The sequence below is a fragment of the Sorex fumeus genome, unplaced genomic scaffold (assembly GCF_029834395.1).
Source record: "Sorex fumeus unplaced genomic scaffold, SorFum_2.1 ptg000063l, whole genome shotgun sequence".
NCBI classification, from domain to species: domain Eukaryota; kingdom Metazoa; phylum Chordata; class Mammalia; order Eulipotyphla; family Soricidae; genus Sorex; species Sorex fumeus.
The window spans coordinates 4,782,033-4,800,931 of record NW_026606120.1 but is presented as its reverse complement, the minus strand read 5'-3'; the positions used below and the strand labels follow the sequence as shown (position 1 = coordinate 4,800,931).

At 53.7% G+C, this 18,899-nt stretch overlaps 1 protein-coding gene and 2 pseudogenes across 1 annotated transcript; 2 read left to right on the top strand and 1 right to left on the bottom strand.

The window, feature by feature from the left end:
* Positions 1 to 335: 335 nt before the first annotated feature.
* LOC130035463 (class I histocompatibility antigen, Gogo-B*0101 alpha chain-like) lies at positions 336 to 3,608 on the top strand. Its single transcript, XM_056127188.1, has 8 exons — positions 336 to 402; positions 682 to 951; positions 1,123 to 1,401; positions 1,949 to 2,224; positions 2,344 to 2,460; positions 2,884 to 2,916; positions 3,050 to 3,097; positions 3,245 to 3,608. Exons 1-8 carry the CDS (start codon positions 336 to 338, stop codon positions 3,247 to 3,249), a joined length of 1,095 nt encoding a protein of 364 aa, XP_055983163.1. The 3' UTR covers positions 3,250 to 3,608.
* A 9,049-nt stretch (positions 3,609 to 12,657) lies between these two features.
* Positions 12,658 to 14,572, top strand: LOC130036044 (patr class I histocompatibility antigen, B-2 alpha chain-like; annotated as a pseudogene).
* A 213-nt stretch (positions 14,573 to 14,785) lies between these two features.
* On the bottom strand, positions 14,786 to 18,589 carry LOC130036042 (HLA class I histocompatibility antigen, B alpha chain-like; annotated as a pseudogene).
* Positions 18,590 to 18,899: the final 310 nt, after the last annotated feature.

Genomic DNA, 18,899 nt, shown 5'->3' with positions numbered 1-18,899 from the left:
AGGAATGGAGGTGCTTCAGGAGCACTGTGATGGGTATCATCCTAAAAACCTGAGCTCCCTGTGGCAGAGAAGAATGGGCATACCATTGTTATCCTACAGGGAGCAGGTGAGAGGGCGAAGTCCCAGGTCCCTGTGGCTCCCAGAGTCCCCAGGGTGGTGTTTGGGGCCTGATCAGGCCTATTCTCTGTTTCAACTTTTTCTCAACAGCCTGTATCAGAGCCTTCCGCCCGGATACTCGTGACATGTCCCCAGTCATCACTCCCATTGGGTGTCCTGTGCAGACCAGCCAATCAGCGAAACTGATGGGGGTCTCCACAGACTCTGAACCTCTGACTATGAGGGAGCCGCGACCCTTCCTGTTGCTGCTCTCGGGGGCCCTGACCCTGACCCAGACCTGGGAGGGTGAGTTCGGGGTCGGGAGGGGAGTTCGTTGAGGAGGGGGAAGGGTGGGGACTGCCAAGCATTGATGAGCAGGACCCCCGAGGAGTTTCTCCGATTTCCTGTCCTGTTTGTCGCGCCCAAATGTTCCTCCTTGTTCCCCAAAACTTCAGCTACTCACACGTCCCTAAGTGTCGCCCTTCTCGGTCCCTCCCCCGCTTTCCCGTCTCCCGAACCCAGACCCTGGCCTGGGTCGCGCGCGGCGGCGGGTCTGGCAGGGTCTCACCCCCTCCCCTCCCCCAGGCCCCCACTCCCTGCGGTATTTCCGCACCTCCATGTCTCGGCCCGGCCACGTGGAGCCCCGCTTCATCACCGTGGGCTACGTGGACGACACGCAGTTCGTGGGCTTCGACAGCGACTCGGCGAGTCCGAGGATGGAGCCGCGGGCGCCGTGGGCGGAGCAGTTGGGACCCGAGTACTGGGAGCGGGAGACATGGATCGCCAGGGACAACGCAAAGAATTACCGAGTGGGCCTGAGCAACCTGCGCTTCTACTACAACCAGAGCGAGGCGGGTGAGCACGGCCGGCAGGGACGAGCCAACGCAGGGACGGGCCGGGTCAGCCTGACGCGGGTCCGCGCGTCCCCGAGGCTGAGGGACCCGCCCCGGACCCGGACCTGGAGGCGCCGCGGACCGGGCTTAGTTTCGGTTTCGGTTCAGGATTAATCTGTGCGGGACGGGTCAGACTCTCACACCCTCCAGAGCTTGTCCGGCTGCGACGTGGGGTCCGACGGGCGCCTCCTGCGCGGGTACTACCAATCCGCCTACGACGGCGCCGACTACATCGCCCTGAACGAGGACCTGAGCTCCTGGACGGCGGCGGCGGGCACGCAGGCTTGGCGAACACGGAGCAAGTATGAACAAACGGGTGAGGCAGAGTACAAGAGGTACTACCTGGAGAACACCTGCGTGCCTTCGCTCCTCAGATACCTGGAGAACGGGAAGGACACGCTGCTGCGCGCAGGTACCGGGTCCCCAGAGAGTGAGGAACCCTGGCCTGGGGGTGGGGGAGGTCGATTTCCCACAGGGGGTAAGATATTGGGGTTCATTGTCAGAACACGCCCCCTTCTTCAGTCAGGAGAGGGATGAATCCGCCTGGTTTCCATGTTCTGTACCATAGAGGCCCACCCTCCCGTCAGGCCCACCCTGTGTGCTCAGAAACAAGAGGGACCCCAGTGTCTCTGGGGGAGGGATGACCTTCTCTGAAATAACGAATGTGGATTCCCAGGGACCCGGCAGCCATCTATAAACTTTCTCAGATCTTAACTCTGAGTCCTGCTTCTCTCAGTCACTCACCCTCCACCCAGGGCAGGACCAGAGTCAGTGTGTCCTGAGAGACCTGAGCTTCCAACCCAAACCCTGTTGGAGAATTTTCTGAGGAATAGCATTTTATCCAGTTTCTCCAGCCAAGCTTGTCTGCGGATTTTTGCCTCCTATTCCAAACCAATTATCTTGTTCAAGCTCATTGTGAAGTGACCCAAAGTGTGAATTTTCTCATTTTTTCTCCTCAGAAGCCCCCAGAAGACACATAACCCACCACCCCTTCTCTGACCATGAGGTCACCCTGAGGTGCTGGGCCCTGGGCTTCTACCCTGCCGAGATCACCCTGACCTGGCAGCATGATGGGGAGGACCTGATCCAGGACACAGAGCTGGTGGAAACCAGGCCTTCAGGAGATGGAACCTTCCAGAAGTGGGCAGCTGTGGTGGTTCCTTCTGGAGAGGAGCAGAGATACACGTGCCGTGTGCAGCACCAGGGGCTGCCAGAGCCTGTCACCCTGAGATGGGGTAAGGAGCGGGACGGGGCAAGGAGCCTATTCTCAGGAGAATCAGGGTTGGCCCCTCTGGGGAACTGCTGAGGGTCAGGTGAGTCTGGGGGTCAGACCCTCTCCTTCCTTCCTTCCCAGCACCCCCTTCTCAGTTCACCATCCTCATTGAGGGCATCATTGTTGGCCTGGCTCTCCTCGGGGTTGTGGTCATTGGAGCTGTGATAGCATTTGTGATCAACAGGAAGAAGCGTTTAGGTAAGATGGGGAAAATGGGTGGTGGAAATCTGTTCAAGTCTTGAATCTTGTCCCACTTTGGGGGTCCCCCCGTATTAGTTCTTCTGCCTCATTAGCAAGAGCACCACCCGCCCCTGTGCTGCTGCGCACACTCCCCCTGTGTGTGACGCTCTCAGGTTTGCTCATGAAAGACACTTTCACCTCCATAAACTGGGGATCATCCTGGTTCTCAGGATCCCAGGTCACAGGGACTGTCCCTGCTGAGCACAGACCGCCAGGAGGAGGCTGGTCAGTCAGGAGCGTCTCCTTCCTGCATGTTTTCTGGCCCTGCCCTCAGTCTTCAGAGTTCTGATGCTTCCCTGGGGTCCGGGCCTAGAGAACTGCTCTGTGGCCTCAGGACCCAGTGCTCTCCCCGACCTTCCCTGGGATGTTTTCTTCCCGCAGGTGAGAAAGGAGGAAAGTACACTCAGGTTGCAAGTACGTATGGGCAGTGTTGGGGCCCTGAAATTCTGGGGACAGAGATTGGAGCCCCTGGGGAGCACCCACACCCATGGTTCCTCCTCTAGTCCCACCCCTGCGGCCCTGACTTGTCCTGTTTGTTCTTCCCCAGACAGTGACAGTTCCCAGGGCTCTGAGGAGTCTCTCATGAACCCTAGAGGTGAGACTCTGGAGGCTGGAGTGGGCGGGATTGGACAGAGGGGACAGGACTGGGTTTGGGCGTTCTTGGAGAGGAATGCTGAGCGCTTGCTCAGGATGTCACCACATTTACGACTCACCTGAGTCTCTTTATTCTTTTCTCTCACAGAGTGAGACAGATGCCCCTCTGGGTTTCCTCACATCTCAGTGTTGTGACTCAAGAACAGCTGATTCTCTTTCTGCCATGGGATCTGTACATGACTGTGTCCTCACATACTGTGACGGGGGCAGCTAGCCACCCCTGCCCAACGGGCATTCCCCAAACTGACCTGTGTTCTCTTCCCTGATGCTATTGGCTGTGCCAGCAGAGACAGGACTCACCTGTCTCCCTCAGTGTTAGCTTCTTGTTTTCCTGAAAAAGTTTCTCCCTTACTGAAATCAGCATCTGATTTGCATTTTTCTAATCCCTGTTTTGTAGGATTGAGGGGTTAATAAAGGAAATCCCTGAAATTTGAGAAGGAACAAATAAAAATCCTGAGATCTTTCATGTGTTTTCTGTTTTGATTTGAGTCTGTCCCTGATGTGACAGGAGAGGCTGTGAGGGGATGGGCGGGGACAGACCTGTGCCCTGTCTGTCTCTCTCAGTCACTGTGGGCTTTGATGTGGTCACTCATCGGTCTGGGTCATTTCTCCTTCTCCTTGTCCTGGTCCCTCAGTAGCACCTCGTCCCACAGGCCCTTGCGCACGGAGACTCAATCACATCACACACAGCCTCATCCTGTCCCAGGACCATGGACAGCGAGGGCTTCTGTGCTGGTCAGTCTAGGCTCAGGCCTGGGGCTGCTCCTCAGCCCCATCTGGGTGTTTCTTTGTTGCTTCTGTGCAGGAGGCTGCCTGTTCTCTTGTCCACACATTCATTGCTCATTCTCTCAGTGTGTGTCCCCATCTCTGAGCCTCAGGAGGCATTTGCCTGTCACTGTCTCCTCAAGGCCCAGCAGGACCACTGCACACAGGAGTCTCTGGTATCGAGATATGAGTGTTCATGTGATCATAGAAAATGTGATCTGTGAGCCAAAGTTGCTCTCCTTTGGAGAAAGAAAGTGCTGTGTGCTGTGGGATGCCAGTGTGGGAGGGAAGTAAAGTGAGGGTGAGAAGCATTTGTGAGGAAAATGGAGGTGACATTGATGTGACTTGGAGTAGACATTGTAGCTGCCACAGCACAGCATGTCGGTTGAGGTTGCATGAATAAGTCAGTGTCTCTACTATGGTCTACACTGATTATCTACCCACTGTGCCAGATATGGGGATGATCAAAGAACAGAGAATGAAAATCAGGCGAAACTTACCAGCCTTGGAGATTTAGTAGGAAGGGACAGACTTACACTGAAAATATAATAATCAAGGCAAGTGTTCTGGTTTGAAATTGGTAATCTCTGGGTAAACAAGACCCACTTATAAGTGTGTGGGAACTGGGACAGTGACTGTTTTCCTTGCCCACTCAGTATAGCTCCACGGGAAGGTGACGTTTGAGGAAATATGGAAGGATGTGAGGGACTATTTGTATAGGTGTCCAGTGTCAGGCAGGAAATCTCAGTTCAAATGCCAGGGCAGGCATGAGTCTGTCAGGGAAGAGGAGGCAGTGGTGTGGCTGGAGCAGTCACTGAGGTGAGGTCCTGGTGCCCACAGGTCACGAGGCTCCCATGACTCTGGAAGATTTGACTTTTATCTTAGAGGGGCAGCTCCAGACAGGTTTGAATGAAAGTTCAGGCTGGTGCAATTGTGTCTGGGTCATTAGTCTGGCTGCTGTGCAGATGGACAGGTGAGGGGAGAGTGAGCAGCAGGGAACTGGGAAACTGGTGCAGATTCCAGGGTAGAGACTTTGGGGGCTTTGGGGTGTGAACAGGTGAAATAATGGAAGTGACTGGATTCTGCAGGCATTTGAAGTTGGACTTTACAGCATTTCCTAATATATGGAATCGAGGTTAGGAGACAGGAGTCAGAGAGAAACCTCAAATGTCAGGCTGTGCAAGTAGAAGTATGGGTGCTTTCACTGGACTAGAGAAAGATTCTGGAAGAAGCTCACTGAGGCAATGACACCAGAGGGTCCAGTCAGGAGGGTGACAACTGAGACCTGTCAGAAAGGCAGGAGAGGTGGGCACCTGGACAGACAAGTCTAGATTCAAGTAGGGTGTCTGGGCTGGGATAACTGTCTCCAACAGTGATATTTAAATCTTGGAGAGGCTGGAGAGATAGCATAGCGTGTAGGGCGTTTGCCTTGCACACGGCCGACCAGGGTTCTATTCCCAGCATCCCATATGGTCCCCTGAGCACCACCAGGAGTAATTCCTGAGTGCAGAACCAGGAGAAACCCCTGTGCATCGCCGGGTGTGACCCAAAAAGCAAAAAAAAAAAAACTTGGAGAATGTATGAGGACACCGCAAGAATGATGACTAAAAAACAACAACAAAGATCAAATCCTGAACCCCCAGAGCTAGGCGATCTGACCAGACCTCACAGATGTGACACCGTGTGGAAGGCACAGAGATACGGAGTCACAAATGCCAGTGAGCTGATGGTTTCTTAAATCTCAGATACTCTGACATGGAGGAAATTCTGTGTTTTAACATATTTGGAGACTCAGAAATGAATCTCAGAACCAAGTAGTTCCATGCAGAGACTTTGGAGAGGCCTGAGTATACAACAAGCCCAAAGCAGTCCTGAGGTTCAGGTATATGGGGAACCCCTGAATCATTCACTAAAGAGCAGTGTGGGTCGGTGATGCTTAAACTCAGTGTTTCTGGGGCCCTGAGGTGCCTCAGACCACTGGGATCACCTTGGGTACTTCCAAGGCTACATCCTGGGCTCAGGGGACCAAGAGCTGCTGGGATTTAACCTGGTCCCAAGTGCAAAGCATGGACCTCTAACTCCTTTGTTGCTTTGGTGGGAGGGGGGCGTATGGCTCTACAATCACAGATCACTCCTGGCATGCTCAGGAAACCATATGGGGATCAAATCCAGGTTGGCCACATGCAAGGTAAGCGTCTCCCCTTGTCCTGTCCCTCAAGCTCCCTCTAACTCCTGTGTTATCTACCTGCTCCCCACATGCCATTTCCCAGTCAGGTCACTCTTTCACCTGTAGGGGCTGTCTCACTCCCTCTTCTCTGTGCCAACCAGTAAGGTACCTCCCCATTCCCCACATTCATGAGATGAGTTTATTTCGTTTTTTATTTACTTTCTTGGTTTTTTGGCTACACCTGGCTGTGCTCAGGGATCACTCCTGGTGAGGCTCAGGTGACTATATGGAGTATCAGGGATAGGATAGGTAAGTGGTGTGCAAGGCAAGTGCCTTACCCGTTTTCCTAACTGTCTGATCCCTGTATTTCACCAAGAATAAACTGTCTCTCAGGAAAGAACAGCTTCATCATCTCCCCACTCTCCACATCAGGACCTGGATGTTCTTTCTCCCCAACGATGTGGTAGGACTGTAGTCCTGCCCATCTAAGGCACATCTCAGCTTGGGACAGTACTGGGACCTAATAAATAAACTAAGTAAGTCAAGGACTGGAGTGATAGCACAGCGGTAGGGCGTTTGCCTTGCACGCAGCCAATATGGCCGACTCGAGTTCGATTCCTCCGCCCCTTTCGGAGAGCCTGGTAAGCTACCAAGAGTATCTCGCAGAGAGCCTGGCAAGCTACCCATGACATATTCGATATGCCAAACACAGTAACAACAAAGTCTCCAATGGAGATGTTACTGGGCCCACTCGAGCAAATCGACCAACAACGGGAGGACAGTGACAGTGACAGTGACAAGTAAGTCAAAAGCTTCCAAGATACACCACTGTCAATCCATGTCCTCTTTCACCTGCTGTCTCATGTCTCCCATACTGGTGCCCAGATGGATCCCAGGGCCCACCTTGAGAGCCAGGATCCTACTGTCCACCGTGCTATTCTCCTGAGACAGCCAGTTTTTAGTCCATCTCTCACTTACTTGACTTCTGATTTTTTCCAAAGTATGTAAAAAATGCTTTTAAAAGCCTAATACATCCACAAAGCTTGAGGTTCCAAATATTCATACACACTCCTCATTTCTTGAAACAGCCAGTTTTTTCCTTTTATGAGATCTCTCATTGTTATCCAAGTTGACTATTTACAATTATATGACACAATTATTAAAAATACCATTCATACATATTTTTCCTGTATATATCAAAACAAAAGATTAAAGGCAGAAGAAAGTATGAAAATCCTGCTAGTTTCTGATGAGACAGAGAAGGAAGATAGTTGGAAAATGTAGCATGGGGGGTATGGTGCCGCCTGCAGGTCAATCTGTAACTGTGAGGCGAGTGCATCAGCAGACTGATGGCACCATCAGACTTTCAGATACCCCAAAATTGCTGCTGTGCCTTTGGCCAGACCCAAAAAAGTTGGGGCAAAGTTTACCAAGAAAGTAAGTGGCCAAAAGTTAGGTATGTGGGAGACACACCCACAAACCGCCTCTGGCTCAGCTATATAATTGGAAGCATGTTCTTTCTGATTCCTGATCAAACTGCTTAATGGCCATGATCCCAGAGGCTCAGAAACGAATCTCGGAACCCAAAGGCTTTTGGCAGAAATGCTTCCTGTTCCTGCAGTAGGTTACTGACGCTGGGCCACTCCAGGTGGGAAGAGGTTTCGTGCCTTGGCCTATTCTCCCTGGCGGCCTGGTGACCACCATCCTCCAGAGACCACTGGACAGTCAGGTTTGGGCCTGCAGTGACGAGACACACAGGGCCTCACCAGATGGGGGTGGAACTGGCCCTTTCCTCCCCATCCCAACGAGACCCCGAGCCACTGCCTATAAACGGCCTCTCTGGCTCCTGATCAAGCTGATTAATGGCCATGATGCGGAGACTGAGAAACAAATCTCTAAACCCAGCGGCTTTTGGCAGAAATGCATCTGGACCGCATACAAGATGGCCGCTGCCTCAGATTTTATAGGAAAGCCAGGTATGAGCCGGCAGTGACAGGGCAACTGCAGTCTCATGGGAATCGGGGGCAGTACCGGTTCGTCCTTCACGCCCTACCAAGGTCACGAGTTGCCCCCCCACAAGCGGCTCTTCAGCACAGCCATAGCTCCAGAGGCAAAAGGACTTAATCCAGAATGCTGCAGGTTGCAGCAGAAAAGTGAATGGACCATGAGTTAAACTACGGCGCCATGCCTCCCCGGGAGGGAAAGGGTGTTGCTCCCTTCCGCCTTCCCCCCCCTCCCCCAGCAGCAGGGTGGCCACCACCTCAGAGCTTATTGGAAAGCCAGGTATGAGCTGGTGGTGATGGGACAACTGCAGTCTCATGGGAAGGGGGATGGTACCAGCTCGTCCTTCAAGCCCTACCGAGGTCACAAGTTGCCCCCCAACAAGTGGCTCTATGGCATAGCCATAACACAAGACACACAGAAACCAATCCCATAATTATCTGGCTCTTTGCAGAAATCCAAAATCATTATATGATTCCCATAACCAGCTATAGAAAACAAAGTATTTCACAATGCCTTTTCAGCAATTCTGATTGTTGGGGGGGAAATTCTAAACAATAATGGTGCATCTTTTGTCAAAATAATGAATGTAATCAATGTAGAGGAGTTAAGTAGAAATCATCTGCCTCACAGGCATTGGGAGGGGTGGGAGGGGGTATATTGGGGATCTTGGTGGTGAAAAATGAGTATTGGTGAAGGGAAAGGTGTTTGATCATTGTATGACCGAGACTTAAACCTGAAAGCTTTGTAACTTTTCCCACAGTGATTCAATAAATAAAAATATGTAAAAAAAATAATAATTCCCTTTGTAGTGGCAGTTCTTGCTGGGATTAACATGGTGGCTCTAGCTCTCTGAGATTGCACACAGGTAGGACCGGCTCTCTGAGGTCACACATACTCTCTGACTCTGAGGTTCCACATGTCAGCTGTGGTGTCAGCACACTTGATTGCACTGCTCATTACTCTAGTTGCACACACAGGCATTTCCTCCCGACTCAGAAGACTGAACCCCTAGTGGGCACAAAATAACTTACTTGATATTGCTGTTGCAAGGCAGAGCCTGGTAAGCTCCCCGTGGAGTATTCGATATGCCAAAAACATAAACAACAAGTCTCACGATGGAGACGTTACTGGTGCCCACTAGAGCAAATCGATGAACAATGGAGGACAGTGCTACGTTGCTACATATTGCTTATTACACTAAGAAAGTATCAGGGCACAAACCAATAGAAGTCAACCTGTGATCACTGTTCTTTCACACAATGATGTTACTAAACCACTGTCTGAGGGTTTGCTGGACAGTTTTGTGCCTCTGAGCCTTCTATGTTACTATTTTTGCTCACTGATCTTGATGGGCTTCTACACATTTTTTAAAAACTTTTTTATTGAATCACTGTGAGATAGACCATTACAAAGCTGTTAACAATTGGATTTCAGTCGTACAGTATTCCAACACCCATCTCTCTGCCAGTGTACATTTCCAGCACCAGTCCCCAGGTTCCCTCCCATCACCCCCGACCCCCTAGACCCCTGCATGCCTCTATGCCAGGTGCTTTCTCTCTCTCTCTCTCTCTCTCTCTCTCTCTCTCACACACACACACACACACACACACACTCTCTCTCTCTCTCACTCTCTCTCTCCCTGTCCCTTTGGGCATTGTTGTTTGCAATATTCTACAGAATATTTTATCAAATCTGCTGTTTTCCTACTGGGCTGGGGTCAGGTGACTCAAACCACTATGGAATGCGGTGTCGCTCCAGAAGCTGGAACCATCTGGTGGCTTGGCAGCTTCATGAACTATCTGGTGGTTTGACAGTTCGGTTGTGGAGTTGGCCATTTCTATGCATGAAAATTTGGGGTGTAGTTGGGAGCTGTTGGCCCCTGGACAGGGGAGGATGCCTGGGGTGTTCCGGAAATCTACCAACCTCATTCTGAGGAGGGCCCAGAGCTCAGCCCTGACTGGTCCACATTAAGATTTAGCAGCTTGGTGTTCTTCTCAAGATTACTCAAAGAACTGGGCCATTGCTATACTTAAAAAAAACAAAAACCAAACCAAAAATTACTGTGGGTGACTAGATAAATAAATAAAGGAGATGGACAAGATAGGTCCTTTATGGAACTTTTCAACTCAGAATGCTGGTGCTAGAGGTGGAATATTGCACAGGCAGGGGTGAGGGGGTGTTGGGGGGTTTCCTGTATCTTCTCTATCTCTGCTTCCTCTCCTGAAAGAATCCCCCCCTGAGAAAGCCCATTACAAAGATGTTTTACCCCATGAACCAAGGTCCTTGGATGTGTAAATATTTACCTTGGATAGATTAAAGTTATTAGGTATTTGCCCGAAAAATGTTGTTCTGATGATTATGGATTCTAAGTAATAAATATGATTCACGGAGAACAGTCAGGGCTCAATCCACAGGCTGTGAGCCCCTCACCGCATGCTTTTCTCTCCCATTTCTGCCTCTTTCTTAGTCCTCATGGCATCCCTGGTTCAGGCCTGCTCAGCTGGGACTGGTCCACGGCAAAAATCTAATATGGTTTTTCTGAAAAAGACTTTCTAGGGGCTGGTGAGATAGAATAATAGGTAAGGAGCTTGTCTTGCACCTTGCCAGAAATAGATTCTATTGTCTGCATTCCATATGTTCCCCTGAGCACTACCAGGAGCAGTGAGCCCCCCAAAAGACTTCCTGTTAGCATTAATTTGTTGCATATACTATTCCAGTTGAAGTCATTTTCAGGCTTTAACTCTGCAGGAGAGACATTACAGAAGGCAAGGCACTTGCTTTGCATGTGGCCAACAAAGGTTTGATCCGGGGCACCACATATAGTCCCATGAACCCGCCAGAAGTAATCCCTGAGCACAGAGCCAGAAGTTTCCTGAGCACTGACTGGTATGACCAAAAGCCAAAAAAAAAAGTTTGTCACCACCAACAATAAAAGGCTTTAACTCAGATTCCTCACACGGCAAACACTGATAGGCATAACCTGAATGTACAGAAGCCTCTCTGGGCATCTCACGAACTTGTAAGATTGTAGTGAGATACCGAAATGAAAACCATGGAAAATTCTGAGTGAGTCTCACCCCTGGACATGGGGAGACAGTGTGACAAAGATGCGGGGAGCGAGCAGATGAGAGGGCGAAGTCCGAGGTCCCAGGTGTGGCTCCCGGGGTATGGTACCGCCAGCAGGTCAATCTGTACCTGTTAGGCGAGTGCATCAGCAGACTGATGGTACCGTCAGGCCTACAGATACCCCAAAATTGCTGCTGTGCCTTTGGCCAGACCCAAAAAACTTGGGGCAAAGCTTACCAAGAAAGTAAACGGCCAAAAGTTAGGTATGTGGGAGACACACCCGCAAACCACCTCTGGCTCATCTATATAATTGGAGGCATGGCCTCTCTGGTTCCTGATCGAGCTGCTTAACAGCCATGATCCCAAAGACTCAGAAACGAATCCCGGAACCCAAAAGCTTTTGGCAGAAATGAGTCCTGTTCCTGCAGTAGGTTACTGGCGCTGGGCCACTCCACGTGGGAATAGGTTTCGTGCCTTGGCCTGTTCCCCTTGGCGGCCTGGTGACTGTCATCCTCCAGAGGCCACAGGACAGTCAGGTTTGGCCATGCAGTGACAAGACACTTAGGGCCTCACCAAATGGGGGTGGAACCGGCCCTTTCCTCCCCATCCCAACGAGACCCCAAGTCACCTACAAATGACCTCTCTGGCTCCCGATCAAGATGCTTAATGGCCATGATCCCAGAGACTCAGAAACAAATCTCAAAACTTCGCGACTTTTGGCAGAAATGCATCTGGACCACATACACGGCCATGGTTCCAGAGGCTAAAGAACTTAATCCAGAGCCCAACAGCTTGCAGCAGAAAAGTGAATGGACCATGTGTTAAACTATGGCACCATGCCTCCCAGGGAGGGAAAGTGTGTTGCTCCATTCTGCCTCCCCCCCGCACCCCAGCAGCAAGGTGGCCACCTCAGAGCTTATTGGAAAACCAGGTATGAGCTGGCAGTGACGGTGCAACTGCAGTCTCATGGGAAAGGAGACAGTACCGGCTCGTTCTTCATGTCCTATCGAGGTCACAAGTTCCCCCCCACAAGCGGCTCTCTGGCACGGCCATGGCTCTGGAGGCAAAAGGACTTAATCCAGAGCCGGACAGCTTGAGGCAGAAAAATGAATGGATCATGCATTAAACTACGGCGCCATGCCTCCCCAGGAGGGAAAGGGTTTTGCTCCGGTTCTGCCTTTCTCCCCCACCGGCAGCAAGGTGACCGCCGCCTCAGAGCTTATTGGAAACCCAGGTATGAGCCCAGGTGTGGCTCCCAGTGTCTCCAGGGTGGTGTTAAGGGCAAGAGATCAGGCTGGAGATTCTGGTATCCCCAGAGTTTCACTTCTCTTTCTGTAACCTGTGTCAGCGCCTTCCGCCTGGATACTCCTGACGCCAGTCCTCACTCCCATTGGGCAGAGCTGTCCAGAGCAGCCAATTAGCGTCCACTCGGCTCCCGGTTATACACTGATTGGAATATAGAGAACTCAGAACCCTGATACCTTCAGTATGTGGGAGCCATGACCAGTCCTGCTGCTGCTCCTGGGGCCCTGACCCTGACCCAGACCTGGGCGAGTGAGTGAGGGGCTGGGAGGGGAGTTCGTTGCGGGGTAAGGGTGGGAACTGCAAGGCATTGATGTGCAGGACCCCTGAGAAGGAGTTTCTTCGGTTACCTGCTGGGTTACCCGCCTCCATCAACACCAATGTTCCTGCTTGTTCCTCCAACCTTCAATTCTTCCCGCACCCCTAAGTCTTGGCACTTCTCGGTCCCTCCCGCCTTTCCCGAGCTCCCTCCCTTTTCCTCACCCTGGACCCGGGGCGCTCCGGGCGGTGGGGAGGGCAGGGTCTCACCCCTTCCCCTCCCCCAGACCCCCACTCCCTGCGGTATTTCCACACCGCCGCGTCTGGCCCGGCCGGGAGCCCCGCTTCATCTCCGTCGGCTACGTGGACGACACGCAGTTCGTGCCCTTCGACAGCGACTCCGCGAGTCCGAGGGCCGAGCCGCGGGTGCCGTGGGTGGAGCAGGAGGGACCCGAGTACTGTGAGCGGGAGACGCGGATCTCCAAGGAGAACGTACAGAGTATCAGAATGAGCCTGAGCAACCTGCGCGGGGCTACTACAACCAGAGCGAGGCGGGTGAGCGCGGTCGGACAGGGAGGAGCCAACACAGGGACGGGCCGGGTCGCCCCGAGGCGGGTCCAAGCGTCCCCGAGGCTGAGGGACCCGACCCGGACCCTAGACCCAGAGGAGCCGCGGGAACCGGGCCCCTGTTTCGTTTTCGGTTCGGGGTTATTCTGTGCGGGTCAGACTCTCACACCCTGCAGCTGATGTCCGGCTGGGAAGTGGGGTCCGACGGGCTCCTCCTGCGCGGGTTCCATCAAACCGCCTACCATGGCGCCAACTACATCGCCCTGAACGAGGACCTGCGCTCCTGGGCGGCGGCGGCGGGCACGCAGGCTTGGCGAACCCAGCGCAAGTGGAAGCAGGGGGGGTCAGGCTGAGTACAACAGGAACTACCTGGAGGACACCTGCCTGCCTTGGCTCCTCAGACACCTGGAAAATGGGAAGGACACGCTGCTACACGCAGGTACCGGGTCCCCGAATGGTGAGGACCTCCCCGGGCGGGGCCACTCCCCACAGGGGGTGACATAATGGGGTTCAGTGTGGGAACAGCTTCCCTTCTTCTGTCAAGAGAGGGAGGACGGACATGCCTGGCTTCCATGTTCTGTACCACAGAGACCCAGCCTCCCCTCAGACCCACACTGTGTCCACAGGACCGTGAAGGAACTCTGTGCAGAGGGTGGTGGGGAGGGACGCCCTTCTCTGAAATAAGGAATGTGGGTTCCCTGGGACCTGACAGCCATCTGTGAACTCTCTCAGATCTTAGCTCTGACTCCTGCTTCTCTCAGTCACTCACCCTCCACCCAGGGCAAGACCAGAGTCAGTGTGTCCTGAGAGACCTGAGCTTCCAACCCAAAAACCTGGTCTAGAACTTCCCAAGAATAGGATTTTATCCAGTTTCTCCAGCCAAGTTTGTGTCTGGATTTTTACCTCCTATTCCAAACCAATTATCCTGTTCAACCTCATTGTGGAAGTGACCCAAAGTGTGAATTGTCCCATTTTTCCTCCTCAGAAGCCCCCAGAAGACACATAACCCACTGCACATTCTTTGACCATGAGGTCACCCTGAGGTGCTGGGCCCTGGGCTTCTACCCTGCCGAGATCACCCTGACCTGGCAGCGTGATGGGGAGAACCTGACGCAGGACACAGAGCTGGTGGAGACCAGGCCTTCAGGGGATGGAACCTTCCAGAAGTGGGCAGCTGTGGTGGTACCTTCTGGAGAGGAGCAGAGATGCATATGCCATGTGCAGCACCAGGGGCTGCCAGAGCTTGTCACCCTTGAGATGGGGATCACATTTTCTATGATCACATGAACACTCATATCTCGATACCAGAGACTCCTGTGTGCAGTGGTCATGCTGGGCCTTGAGGAGACAGTAAAGGCAAATGCCTCCTGAGGCTCAGAGATGGGGACACACATTGAGAGAATGAGCTATGAATGTGTGGACAAGAGAACAGGTAGCCTCTTGCACAGAAGCAACAAACAAACACCTAGATGGGGCTGAGGAGCAGACTCAGGCCTGAGCCTAGACTGACCAGCACAGAAGCTCTTGCTGCCCACGGTCCTGGAACAGGATGAGGCTGGGTGTGACCTGAGTTCCTGTGAGCAAGGGCCTGTGGGACGAGGTGCTACTGAGGGACCAGGACAAGGAGCAGGAGAAATGACCCAGACAGCTGTATGACTGCATCAAAGCCCACAGTGACTGAGACAGAGGCTGACTGGGCACAGGTCTGTTCCCCCCCCCATCCCCTCACAGCCTCTCCTGTCACATCTGGGACAGATTCAAATCAAAACAGAAAACACATGGAAGGAAGATCTCAGGATTTCCATTTGTGCCATCTCAAATTTCAGGGATTTCCTTTATTAACCCCTCAATCCCACAAAACAGGAATTAGAAAAATGCAAATCAGGTGCTGATTTGAGTAAGGGCGAAACATTATTCAGGAAAACAGGAAAACAGGAAGCTAACACAGATGGAGACAGCTGAGTCCTCTCTCTGCTGACACAGCCAAGAGCATCAGAGAAGAAAGCGCAGGTCAGTTTGGGGAAAGCCTGGTGGCAGGGGTGGCTAGTTGCCCCCCTCACAGTATGTGACAGGACACAGACATGCTCAGATCCTGTGGCAGAAAGATAGTCAGCAGTTCTTTTTTTTTTTGTTTTTGAGGGGTTACACATGGCGATGCACAGGGGTCACTCCTGGCTCTGCACTCAGGAACTACACCTAGCAGTACTCAGGGGACCATATGGGATGCTGGGAATCGAACCTGGGTCAGCCGCGTGCAAGGCAAACGCCCTACACGCTGTGCTATTGCTCCAGTTCAAGAATCAGTTCTTGAGTCATAACATTGGGATGTGAGGAAACCCAGAGGGGCAGCTGTCTCACACTGTGAGAGAAAAGAATGAAGAGACGCAGGTGACTCAGAGAAGTGGTGACATCCTGAGCAAGCGTCCAGCATCCCTCTCAATGAACCCCCAAATCCAGTCCTGTTCCCTCTGCCCAATCCCGCCCACTCCAGCCTCCAGAGTCTCCCCTCTAGGGTTCCTGAGAGACTCATCAGAGCCCTGGGAACTGTCACTGTCTGGGGAAGAACAAACAGAACAGGGTCAGGGTCGCAGGGGTGGGACTAGAGGAGGAACCATGGGTGTGGGTGTTCCCCAGGGGCTCCAATCTCTGTCCCCAGAATTTCAGGGCCCCAACACTGCCCATACTTACTTGCAGCCTGAGTGTACTTTCCTCCTTTCTCACCTGCGGGAAGAAAACATCCCAGGGAAGGTCGGGGAGAGCACTGGGTCCTGAGGCCACAGAGCAGCTCTCTATGCCCGGACCCCAGGGAAGCATCAGAAATCTGAAGACTGAGGGCAGGGCCAGGAAACATGCAGGAAGGAGACGCTCCTGACTGACCAGCCTCCTCCTGGTGGTCTGTGCTCAGCAGGGACAGTCCCTGTGACCTGGGATCCTGAGAACCAGGATGATCCCCAGTTTATGGAGGTGAAAGTGTCTTTCATGAGCAAACCTGAGAGCGGCACACACAGGGGGAGTGTGAGCAGCAGCACAGTGGCGGGTGGTGCTCTTGCTAATGAGGCAGAAGAACTAATACGGGGGGACCCTAAAGTGGGACAAGATTCAAGACTTGAACAGATTTCCACCACCCATTTTCCCCATCTTACCTAAGCGCTTCTTCCTGTTGATCACAAATGCCACTATAGCTCCAATGACCACAGCCTCGAAGAGAGCCAGGCCAACAATGATGCCCACAGTGAGGATGGTGAACTGAGAAGGTGGTGCTAGGAAGGAAGGAAGGAGAGGGTCTGACCCCCAGCCTCAGCCTGACCCTCAGCAGTTCCCCAGAGGGGCCAACCCTGATTCCCCTGAGAACAGCCTCTGTGCCTCGTCCCGCTCCTTACCCCATCTCAGGGTGACAGGCTCTGGCAGGCCCTGGTGTTGCACATGGCACGTGTATCTCTGCTCCTCTCCAGAAGGAACCACCACAGCTGCCCACTTCTGGAAGGTTCCATCTCCTGAAGGCCTGGTTTCCACCAGCTCTGTGTCCTGGGTCAGGTCCTCCCCATCACGCTGCCAGGTCAGGGTGATCTCGGCAGGGTAGAAGCCCAGGGCCCAGCACCTCAGGGTGACCTCATGGTCAGAGAAGGGGTGGTGGGTTATGTATCTTCTGGGGGCTTCTGAGGAGAAAAAATGAGAAAATTTACTGTTTGGGTCACTTCCATAATGAGGTTGTACAGGATAATTGGTTTGGAATAGGAGGTAAAAATCCAGACACAAACTTGGCTGGAGAAACTGGATAAAATCCTATTCTTGGGAAGTTCTAGACCAGGTTTTTGTGTTGGAAGCTCAGGTCTCTCAGGACACGCTGACTCTGGTCTTGCTCTGGGTGGAGGGTGAGTGACTGAGAGAAGCAGGGGTCAGAGCTAAGATCTGAGAGAGTTCACAGATGGCTGCCAGGTCCCAGGGAACCCACATTTGTTATTTCAGAGAAGGTCATCCCTCCCACAGGGACACTGGGGTCCCTCTTGTTTCTGAGCACACAGGGTGGGCCTGACGGGAGGGTGGGCCTCTATGGTACAGAACATGGAAACCAGGCGGGTCCATCCCTCTCCTGACTGAAGAAGGGAGGGGGTTCTGACAATGAACCCTATCTTACCCCCTGTGGGAAGTCGACCTCCTCGCCCCTCACCAGGCGGCCAGGATTCCTCACTCTCTGGGGACCCGGTACCTGCGCGCAGCAGCGTGTCCTTCCCGTTCTCCAGGTATCTGAGGAGCGAAGGCACGCAGGTGTTCTCCAGGTAGTACCTCTTGTACTCAGCATCACCCCCCTCCTCGAACTTGCGCTGGGTTCGCCAAGCCTGCGTGCCCTCCGCTGCCGTCCAGGAGCGCAGGTCCTCGTTCAGGGCGATGTAGTCGGCGCCATCGTAGGAGTATTGACTGTACCCGCGCAGGAAGTGCCCGTCGGACCCCACGTCGCAGCCGGACAAGCTCTGGAGGGTGTGAGAGTCTGACCCGCCCCGCACAGATTAATCCTGCACCGAAACCGAATCCAGGCCGGGTCCCGCGGGGGGGGGGGGGGGGGGGGGCGGCGAGGGGGGGCGGGGGCGTCCTTCAGTCTCGGGGACGCTCAGACCCGCCTCGGGGAGACCCGGCCAGTCCCTGTGTTGGCTCGTCCCTGCCCGGCCGCGCTCACCCGCGTCGCTCTGGTTGTAGTAGCCGCGCAGGTTGCTCAGGCTGAATCAGAAACTCTGTGCATGTTCCTTGGCGATCCGCGTCTCCCGCTCCCAGTACTCGGGTCCCTCGTGCTCCGCCCACGGCGCCCGCGGCTCGGCCCTCGGACTCGCCGAGTCGCTGTCGAAGCGCACGAACTCCGTGTCGTCCACGTAGCCGACGATGATGAAGCGGGGCTCCCCGCGACCGGGCCGGGACACGGCGGTGTAGAAATACCGCAGAGAGTGGGGGCCTGGGGGAGGGGAAGGGGTGAGACCCTGCCCGACCCGCCGCCCCGCGCGCCCCGGGTCCAGAGTGAGGGAAAGGGAGGGGGCTCGGAAGACGGGAAAGTGGGGGAGGGACCGAGAAGGGCGAGATTTAGGGGGGCTTGAGTAGTTGAAGGTTTGGGGAACAAGGAGGAACATTTGGGCGCGACAAACATGACCGGAAATCAGAGAAACTCCTTCTCGGGGGTCCTGCTCATCGATGCTTGTCAGTCCCCACCCTTCCCCCTCCTCAACGAACTCCCCTCCCGACCCCGAACTCACCCGCCCAGGTCTGGGTCAGGGTCAGGGCCCCCGAGAGCAGCAGCAGGAAGGGTCGCGGCTCCCTCATAGTCAGAGGTTCGGAGTCTGTGGAGATCCCCATCAGTTTCGCTGATTGGCTGCTCTAGAAAGCTCTGCCCAATGGGAGTGAGGACTGGGGATGCCTCAGGCGGAAGGCGCTAACGGGTTGCAGAGAGAGAAATGAAACTCTCTGAGACCAGGAATCCCCAGGACTGTTCTCCTGTCCCCAGCACCACCCTGGGGACACTGGGAGCCACAGGGACCTGGGACTTCGCCCTCTCACCTGCTCCCTTGTAGGATAACAATGGTATGCCCATTCTCCTCTGCCACAGGGAGCTCAGTTTTGTAGGGTGATATCC